This window comes from Chelmon rostratus, chromosome 7 (genome assembly GCF_017976325.1).
Source record: "Chelmon rostratus isolate fCheRos1 chromosome 7, fCheRos1.pri, whole genome shotgun sequence".
Lineage (NCBI taxonomy): Eukaryota > Metazoa > Chordata > Actinopteri > Chaetodontiformes > Chaetodontidae > Chelmon > Chelmon rostratus.
This window is the reverse complement of record NC_055664.1, coordinates 9,504,468-9,514,343: the sequence shown is the minus strand read 5'-3', so window position 1 is coordinate 9,514,343 and position 9,876 is coordinate 9,504,468. Positions and strand designations below refer to the sequence as shown.

Here is a 9,876-nt window from a genome sequence, read left to right as displayed (position 1 = left end):
AACATACAGTGTTTGAAGGGAAGGTGGGGGGGAGGGAAGCGTTATCACTTTAACAACTAAAAAAACCACATGCACATTCATTTTTGTGCTTCAGACTACAAGAGAGCAGCAGGACACTGGCTCGCACTCATTATCGTGCCGCTCGTGCTGAGTTTTATGAATGACAATCTTCAAAAGGCAAAAATGGTCTTTGCCAGGCGAGCTGATTGTCACACAAAGCATCTGCGGTATTCCTGGCCTCTGTTAACAATCCCACTACAGGATCCAAGTATCGCACGTTCGGATTCCAACCCTGCGTTGTCTTGGTGAACCTCTCTGTGGCACAATTCTGATTATGGCTAGAAAAAAAGGAGGTGGTTGATGGGTAAAGCAGGAGGGGAATATAAGGCTTCTTGATCCACTTTTTGGGACATTGAGAAGTCTGAACAAGTCACACAGTGTGTTAAAGCCAACCAGCCCCCGCATCTCCACGCGTCCAGAGGAAACAGTAACACAACAGTTACTTTAGGGGCTCCTGGGAGCTGATTCTGTCACAGTTTTACAATCCTGGCTGCTTGTTACACCCCGTTCAAACACCCTCCCCCCCTGGTGGTCAGACGTGGGTCTGCATGCGCTTCTGGAGCGGCCGGGTGAGGTCTGAGTTCTGCGAGGAGGACTGGGAGTAATGGGAGGAGGAGGAGGCTGACGCCTTGCTGTCTTTGTCGAACTGCACGTAGCCGTCCGGCTTACTGTAGCTGCTGACGCTGCTGTCACACTGCGTGTCGATAAAAGAGCTGGAGTCGCTGAGCGAGCCGCGCTGGAACTCCCGCTCGCACAGCTCGATGGAGCTGCTGCCCATGCCCAGCACGAAGCGTTGGCTGTAGTCATACAGGCGGTTGGGACCTGCTCCCAGAGTGGAGTAGATGTTGGTGAAGGACATGCCCGTTGGTACCCGCTGCTTGCCCAGGGTACCTGTGTTGGTGGGGTTCCTCACCTCAGTGGACTGATTCCCAGCCATGGTGGGCGTGTGGTTCTCCTTAAAGGTGTTGACACTGTAGTAGCCATTTGTAGGGTCCTATTGCAAACACAGAACAGAAAATAAGTTTTTGTTTTAATAGGCAATACACAATATTAAGTTAAAATAGGAAAAAAGAGGGGAAAAAGAAAATGAAAACCATTCCTATGTTAAAATGGATTTACAAGCAGTCCTCTCAAAAATCAACAGGAGCCAAGGTCATTCACCATTCACCAAGGTAATTACCATTCAAACTTCTGAATAAATAAGGAAACAGGCTGCAGTGTGCATCACGAGAAAAACAGTGCTTAATGCCAGGATTTAGCCAACCCCTGTGCTAACCTTAAAAGCATGTTTCATGCTAATTAAACGGGCCTTGATGATTCATAGTTTGGCATCTGACGTGTCACTGCAAAGTTCACTCACATAGCAGCTTTAATTGGACCTAAACAGATCCCAGAGTCTGTTATTTCATGTATGCGCGGAAATGGCTTCTGAAGCTGAGGCTGTGCCACTTGTTTGTCGGCTGGGCTGCAGGCACTGAGCTGTTGCTAAGGGTCCAGCTAGGGCATTTGTGTGCATGCACGAGAGTGTGTGTTTTTCTGTTTTTTTTTTTTTTTTTTTTATGTCCTAGCGTGAATGGATGTGAATGTCAAGCATAGTGAGCACGGTGGCAAATCCCAAAAGAAGAATGTTCATAATGGGAAAAATGAGAGCGACAACCTGAGAGGATCCTCGTTATGCTTGTCATTATCAGACCGCAGACAGGGAGATTGTTTGCATCTGGCCTTTATCCTGCGTTCAGTCCCCCCCCTCCCCCCGGCTCTTGCCTCATGCTCGCCGTCATTAAGCAGGATCAAAAAATCCGGCCTCAGAGGGAGCAGGTAAGCAGGCAAACACAACAGAAGCACACTCCAGGGAGCCAACGCCAACACTGGTTTGGACAAGCGGACAAATGAATGGTTCAGAATTCTGGATATACAAACCAAATTTATTTACTTTTAATGTGACAGATAACACACATCAAAAGGTGGGAACACAATGTTTCTTTAAGGGCTGCGTCAAGTGAAAGCGATAATAATTTCAAATGGAGCACTGAATAATAATGCACTACATTATTGAAAGGGGTTGGAAATACTGCTGACAGAGCAAAATCCTAATAAACCTAAATAAAATATAAATAACCCCAATTCTCAAATAGGTTGGGATGCTGGATAACACTAAAGTACGAGAAAAAATACTATATAAAATACAATCACCTGTTACCAATCAACCTGTTCACCTGTGGAATGTTCCAAACAGGTGTTTTTGGATCGTTCCACAACTTTCCTAGCCTTTTGTTGCTCCTGTTACAACTTGTCTGAAACGTGTCGATGCATCATATTCATCCAAATCAATGAAGTTGGTGAGGTCAAACATTAAATATATTCACTTTGTTCTGTTTTCAGTTGAGAATATGTGAGAAAGGATTAGCAAATGATCACAGTCTGTTTTATTTATGCTTTATATGACATCCCAACTTTTCTGGACTCCAAATAAACACCAAGCATTTCTCCCAGCTAAATATGTTCTTTAAAACAGTCCAATCCCATCTATATGGTATAATTAACACCTTAAGTATATTAAATAATAGCTTAAGGGCCAACCAGCTTCTGATTACTTGAACCACCTTTGATGAGAGACTAATTAATAAAAATCAGACCTCTAACAGGAGTCATTTTGCCCCTGGACTTATCCTTGGAAAATCATGTGTAGCGGGAGAGGGATTAATGCTTTTCAGCTATTTTTGGTCCGGGAGTCGAAGACCACCCTCTGCCTCAAAGGCGTTCTCTCTCTCTCCACCTTTTACTCTCGTTCTCCCACGTTCACGCCTCTGTGCTGTCGTTGCTCATGAGTCGTACCTTAATGTGCTGATACTCCTTCTCTTCCTCCTGTAACACCTCCAGCTGCTTCAGAACAGACTCCTGCTGGAACTCTCCTCGTTCAACCTGCACAGAAATCAAGCAAAGTATACTAAGAGTCTGTGTAGTTTCCCAAACTCCACCACTCAGAATAAAAAAGACATTTTTAGAGGGAAGGATTTCACTTTTATCACTTGTTCCTCTTTTTTAATATCAGTCAGATATGTTTCACCTTCACTCAGGGCTGGCAGGGAGCATTAATAATGTATCCGTGAATATCTTTTATTTATCTTAACAAAATGCAGATTTGTAAGGTAGCTAAGCTCATTTCCCTGCACTAACATCAAGAACCGACCGTATTAAGTATTTTTGAAAGAAAATTTAATCCAAAAGCGCACACTGCAAATAGCCCAGCCCTGGAGGAAGCTGCATGAAAACCAAAACACTGGTACAGTGCCAAAGAGGAAACAGTTCTCTGTGTGTCTAGAAGGTATGTAGATATAGAAGTACACCCACTGTAGGATTACCCAGTATGCATCTCCATAGTTACAATGTATTGGGGTCTGTTCTGCTCATGGGGATAGTGTCATCATATAGGTAAATATAGCCCCTATGCCTTGACAGCACAATCTGCATGCCTTTCTGTTCTCCTATTACATGCAAACTAATGTATTTCACAGGAAATGCCAATGCAGGCAGTAAAGTGGATTCATTATTTCACTGTCAATATAAGGAGGACAAGCAAATTAACAGCAAATGGTGCTATTTTATCTCTGAAAACAGGAATAAGAAGTGGAAAGTAGTATGCTGCGACACTCACACTCACCATCAGCTGTTTCATGGAGGTGTGCTCTTCGTTTTCGCGCGCCGCATTGTGGTCTTTGTGCACAATCTCCACCCGGATGTCGTTTTTCGCAGACACGACTCCTTTCAGATCTGGCAGAAACAGATGACACATATATCTCAATAAGCTGGATAAACACCGCTCTGTATTTGTTGACTTTATAATTTCCCCCAGAGCAGTTTGCAGTATTACAGAATTTAGCAGAGATCCCCGGGTTTGGTCTGTGAGAGCTCCCCCGTTTCCCGAAAACAATACAAAGTATTATTAATCATTTGTTTCCTGCCAACAAAAGATTATCTTTTTCTGCATACACATGCAATCTCACACAGCCTTTCCACGGTGGCTCATTCTGTTCGGGACAATGCTGATGATACTGTCATATAACAAAGTCTTACTTTCTGTCTTAATTTTGCTTGCAAGTTCTCTCTGGTGAGCACAGATGGAGACGGGCAGTGAGGGCATAACCAGGTGCGCTTCCTCTGTAGTATACAGACAATAGACATGCTGAAGGGACCAGTAGCACAAATTGGGTCTTGGATAGAGACAGCGACTGTCTGTCTCTAACCTGAATCACTTGGTACATGGGTGGGTGGCAGTGAACATAACGCAGGATGTAAATAGCCTCAAAAGCGAATGCAGCCAGACTGAGATTGCATGAAATGAGGTCTTATTACGATCTGGCTATTTCCGCACCATAAAAAGATGTCCATCTCTGTAAGTGATTTCATCTTGTATTAAGTGTGACACTACGTTCATCTCGTGAAGCTGCTGGCAACGTCTCGTTATTTCTTTCACTGATGCTCCTCAAGTCAAAACTTGGAGCCGTCCAAAATTGCTTCGCAGATTTTTTTTTCCAATATGAAAACGATATGTGCATTTGAAGAGATGGACATTTTTCTTGTGTGCTTGGGAGCGATACAGTACTTTGACATGCATGCTTCAGTGGACGTAACAGAGGGAAGAGGAGACGTACTTCTCTGGGAGCGGGTGCAACAGAACGCTCCGATGGTGCCCATGAGGACGATGAGGGCCACAAAAGCCCCCACAGCAATCCCGATGATGACCGCCACTGGGAGAGACTCTGCAGAGAGCAACAAAGAGAAATGTCCTTCTCCAATTCCACATTACAAACATCTCAAATGGATAACACAACATACACAACAGCACACAGCCATAATGCGAACGCTACCTTTCCCTTTCAGCTATCCCTCTTTTCTGTCCCTGCAGCAAGCAGGAACTGAGGGAAGATATGCTATTTTTTATCCCTCTAAGTGACTTTGACATTATCCCTCAGGCAGAAGGCCATGCAATAAAAACACACAGTGCCACAGGAAAAAAAAAAAAAAAAAAAAGTATCCAAATGTCAGCAAATTCAAACGAAAACTAATTACCAAACCTTTTTCTTATCAGCGTGGGTAAACATTTTCTGACTAACACTGTCTCATTATCGTATTGTCTAATAACTTTTAATTTACACTCATTTAGGCAGATAGGAGAATTTCACTGAGGGCTTTTATTTTCATCATGTTTGTGTGTTTCTGCGAGGATGTTGCATTTGCGACGAGGAGGAGATTAAGTCTTCATCTATATGCTTCCTCGACGTTATAGGTCCTCATTAAAGCACGTTTTAATGATCTGAGTTACCAGCCCACGTTTATGACCTTCTCGCATTTTAAACAATTGCAAAACAACCAAGTGCTCTCCCTGCACCATTAAAGCCTATTTAATGTCTTCATTGATCAATGTCACTTTCACATAAGCAGCTTATAATTTATCATTTGCGATAAGTGGATAGAAAACGCAACTCCCTACCATAGAGGGGAAAAGGTCAACAGATAAAACGTATTCATTTTTGGAGCAAAATAAATGAGAATATTCAAGTTTCTCTTTCACATAACGAAAGCAGAAAGCACAGAGTATTTTATATTCAGGGTGCAGTCTATGCAAAGGGTCACCAGTTCAAATTACCAGGGAGTTGCACTTTATGTTAACCCGGAAAACTAATTTGTCAGGAATTTATCTGTGTCATCATCACATTTACAGTACTGTACATCAAACGTTTGAGAATTTAGGCCATGCAGTGTAACTCTGTATTAGCATCTCGCGGTCCAAATTGGTGAAATTACAATTTCAACAACTTATTTCTGATGGAATTTGAAAAATTAAAAAAAAACTCTCAAATGATGTTTCATGTACAACCCCGATTCATAAGGTTGGGATGCTGTGTATCATGTTGTGTATCAACATTTTTCACAGACGAACAATTTGTTATGACAGCCTGTTTCACTCATACTTGCATACATACACAAAAGCACATTCACAAACAATCACACACGCTAAAATGCACAGTGACAAGCTCACAGGGCAGGCACAACGACAGTGATGCACACAAAACTGCAAAGCTTTGTCGCTATCTACCATCCATCGCCATCTAGAAAACCACAGTCACGTGACTCGAAGAAGAGGAAGGTGGAACTTGTCGAACCTTGGCTCCCACCTTGTTCCTTAAGGCGTATGATCTCGGTGTCAGAGCCGAAGCTGTTCCACGCCGTGCAGTTGTAGATGGTCTGGAAGTCAGCCGGGACAATGTTACTCATGGTCAGCGTGGAAATGACTCCTTCCTCTGTGGTGACGGTCTCCACGGTGTAGCGGCCAGATGTTCCAGATTCCAGCACAGTTTCTTTCCATGACCAGGCCTGAGAAAAGGCAAAGAGCGGTTATGTACTGTGCGAAGCAATGTTTCGATGCACGGGCCCCTGTGTTGTTTGCATGTCATGTTGTACGGCTAAGTTCAGAAGGATATGTGTACATGCAAATGCATAAGCATGGGAGCATTATGACGGAAGAAGGCAGTGACCGTGGCAACACAAGCGAAGAAGACAGTATGCCCATAGAACAGTTCAGCTAACAACACATTAAAGAAGCTTTGCATGTTAGCCATGACAATGTCGGTCTGCCAAAACGTCTACTAACAGGTGGAAGTTTTAATTTCTCTGATTTCCAACCAAACTAATGATGTGAAAATACTGATGTCAGCATGTTAACATTTTCATTGTGAGCATGTTAGCATGCTGACGTTAGCATTTGGCTCAAAGCATTGCTGTGTACAGCCTCACAAAGATCATGCTATGGTTGTGGACTACTCTGCATTCAATGTACATGTGTATTTAGGATACACACAATGAGTTTTGGTCAGGATTGTGGAATATTAACTAAACCTGATTTCAAATAAATTCTCCTTTTGTACAGTTCTGGTCATGATGCTGAATAGCTACTGCCAGCCGGCTTGCTCATATGTTTGCCTGCGATCTAAATATAGATAGAAGCCTGTTCAACACTACACTGAGCCAACTCTGACCCTCTTTAACAACTGAACAAGGGATACGTAGTAAGTGTTAAAACTGAGTGAGCCACCATATCTGTGCTTTATACAACTACCTGGTGCTCATCAGTTAATCCCCCTTTCAAAGGGTACTTGAGTTCAATGGAAGGTGTTATTGGATGACTTTTGCACCATGGCAGGCATCTTTATGTTGCTGATTGTATACATCTCCATGGAGACAGATGATGGTGATCAAGAGATGAACCTGATACTCTTCTCTTCTGTTACGTATGTGCTGCAGCCCTCAATGCACGGACACTAACGACGCTGCATTTTATCGTGATTGATTAAAACACTCTAGAATACCGTGTTATGGTTAAAAATGTGTTTGTTAACTGGCCATTTGCTGCTGTTCATCTCTGTTTGACGGGCTGCCAGCTCACTGAGATATCTCAGCCATCTGTAGACTGAGCTAATGTCTGATGGATAATAGCAAATTGCATTTACTGTGCTTTTTGGATTTGGGCTGTTGGGAGACTGCAAACAACCATTTGTAGAGCAGCGCTTGCTGCGAACTGGAGGAATATGAGATAGTGTGCATTACTTTGAATAGAGTAAATAATTATGATGGTAAAAGAGCAAGATTCAAAATGAAATGAAATAACAATAAGACTGCACCTTAATATCAACAACATGATTATTTGTTAAGATGCAGACTTATTGAAAGAGAGTATTTTCTCTTACTGTACGCTGTGATAGCACACCAGCATGTGGTTCTTTGGAAAACACTGTATTTCATCTCATCTCTGTCTGCCTTATTTGTTAAAGTCTCAAAATGCACTCAATCCCTCCACTGGATCTTGATGGGACAAAAAAAACAACTCTGAGGCTTTATGCTGGAATGAAGAAGAACAATGCTGGATATGCTGAATAGTTTGCTTGTGGATGTGAGTCATGCTAAGAATATTTAGCTGAATAAATGTGTTGAAATAATAGCAAGACAAAATATCCAAAAACCAGGAGGGGCTTGAAATTTTTGCAAGGCATATCACAGTAGGTATAGGGAAGTGATGTGTCTAATGATGCAATGTGAAGAGGCGCTGGAGCGAAAAAGATGGGAAAACAACGGGTATTTGCATATAGTGAATTGCTTTGTGCTGTGCTATGATAATATAACACATGCCACTGAGTGGCCACTTTTCTTCAAAGTGTCTTAGTGCCAGCCTCCTTTAGGGGGCTGTGGTGAAAATGGTATTTTTGCTTATTTTCAACTACCAAATGATGAAATTAATCATACTGGATAAAGCGAGAGAAAGATGAATTGGTACTCTGAGGATAAACAACACATTCAACTTCAAGCTTGCAATAATGGACAGGTGGCTAAGTAGAATTATGAAATGCAGAGTAACAATGTTACAAATTTCGCCTTTGGCTTGACTGCTTTCAGTTTTATTCTCTCGTGAATGAATGCTGTTAATGGACTTCTAGGATACAAAATAAAACATGCCAACCTTTCACCAGTCACAGAGTTCTTCACAGTCAAAGAAATAAAAAGCAACAAAATGAAGTAGAAACAAATAAATAAAACAAAGATAAAACACCAGATAGAACACACAAAGGGAACAGACATAAGACAGAAGTTAAAACATAAAGTACCACATGCTACCTTAATGCCTGGCTGAACAGATGGGTTTTTAACTGCTTTTTAAAAGAGTCCACAGAGACCAAAGACCTCAAGCCTATTGGGAGACTATTCCAAAGCTTAGGGGCTACCGACTGGAAAGCACATCTCCCTGAGTCTTAAAACATGTCCGAGGTACATTTAGACAACCCTGGGTAGAAAACCTCAAAGCTTGGCTCACAGTGTGGGGGTGCAGAAGGTCCATAATGCACCGTGGAGCCTGGCCATGTAGAGCTCTATAAGGGAGCACCAAAACTTTAAAATGAGTTCTAAACTTAACGAGGAGCCAGAGCAGAGAGGTTGAAATAGGTGTGATTTATTCAGACAGGTAAAGAGATAATTACAGTAATCCATATGCGATGAGATAAAAGGCATATATTAGCATCTCCGTTGCATTTCAGGCCTAAGTTTGGCTATGTTTCTTACGTGAAAGAAGCATGACCGGGTCAGCCTCCGAACATTAGCATCAAAAGTCATGGATTGGATAAGACACTAAGACGCTGCCTGACTGCTGATTGACGGCTATCAGGAGTGAAGAGTGTTCCTTGTCTTTTTTCTTAAACTCTTTCGTGGAGTGTTTGCGAGGGCGTAAGAATAGAGGATGTTCGTGAAGAGAGTAAAACCCTCTGAGACAAAACAGACTACTGACTTGACATAACCAAGTCTTACGTCTCACATTTGTCATTTCTGCAGACAAACAGCGAAAGAGAGGAAGAGCTGTTGTGATACTTAAACAAAATAGTTTGCAATCATGGATAAACATTTACGAGCCAGCAGCCCGGCCGCCACAGGCACCCCTCTCGAATAAATCTCATATTAATTATGATGCTAGTTAATGCCGGACATCAATATAATAAAAACACACATCAGATGACAAAGTATGGCAATTAACAACGCGCGTACGCAACCACGCACACATTCACGCACACAAATTAATAATAAGTGCAAAGTGAGCTCAGAGAGTAGGCTGTTTATATAAGGTCCATCAATCTTAATGGGATCAGCGCTAACAGAGCATAAGTGCGCATCAATTGAGAAACTGAGGGTTCAAACTGTAGTTTCACGGCCATCTTTTCATATGAAAACAAATGATGGAGCTAATTCGCTAAAATTTATCTTTACTTGGCTGTGCTG

General features: G+C 42.2%; 1 protein-coding gene across 1 annotated transcript in view; it reads right to left on the bottom strand.

The window, feature by feature from the left end:
- Positions 1–592: 592 nt before the first annotated feature.
- kirrel3b (kirre like nephrin family adhesion molecule 3b) overlaps positions 593–9,876 on the bottom strand; it is a 156,913-nt gene continuing 147,629 nt past the window's right edge. Inside the window, exons 11-16 of the mRNA XM_041940860.1 lie at positions 6,225–6,435; positions 4,713–4,820; positions 4,135–4,218; positions 3,716–3,831; positions 2,896–2,982; positions 593–1,054 (exon numbers count right to left, since the gene is read on the bottom strand). Coding sequence (XP_041796794.1) covers positions 593–1,054; positions 2,896–2,982; positions 3,716–3,831; positions 4,135–4,218; positions 4,713–4,820; positions 6,225–6,435 — 1,068 coding nt within the window. The remainder of the gene's footprint in view (positions 1,055–2,895; positions 2,983–3,715; positions 3,832–4,134; positions 4,219–4,712; positions 4,821–6,224; positions 6,436–9,876) is intronic.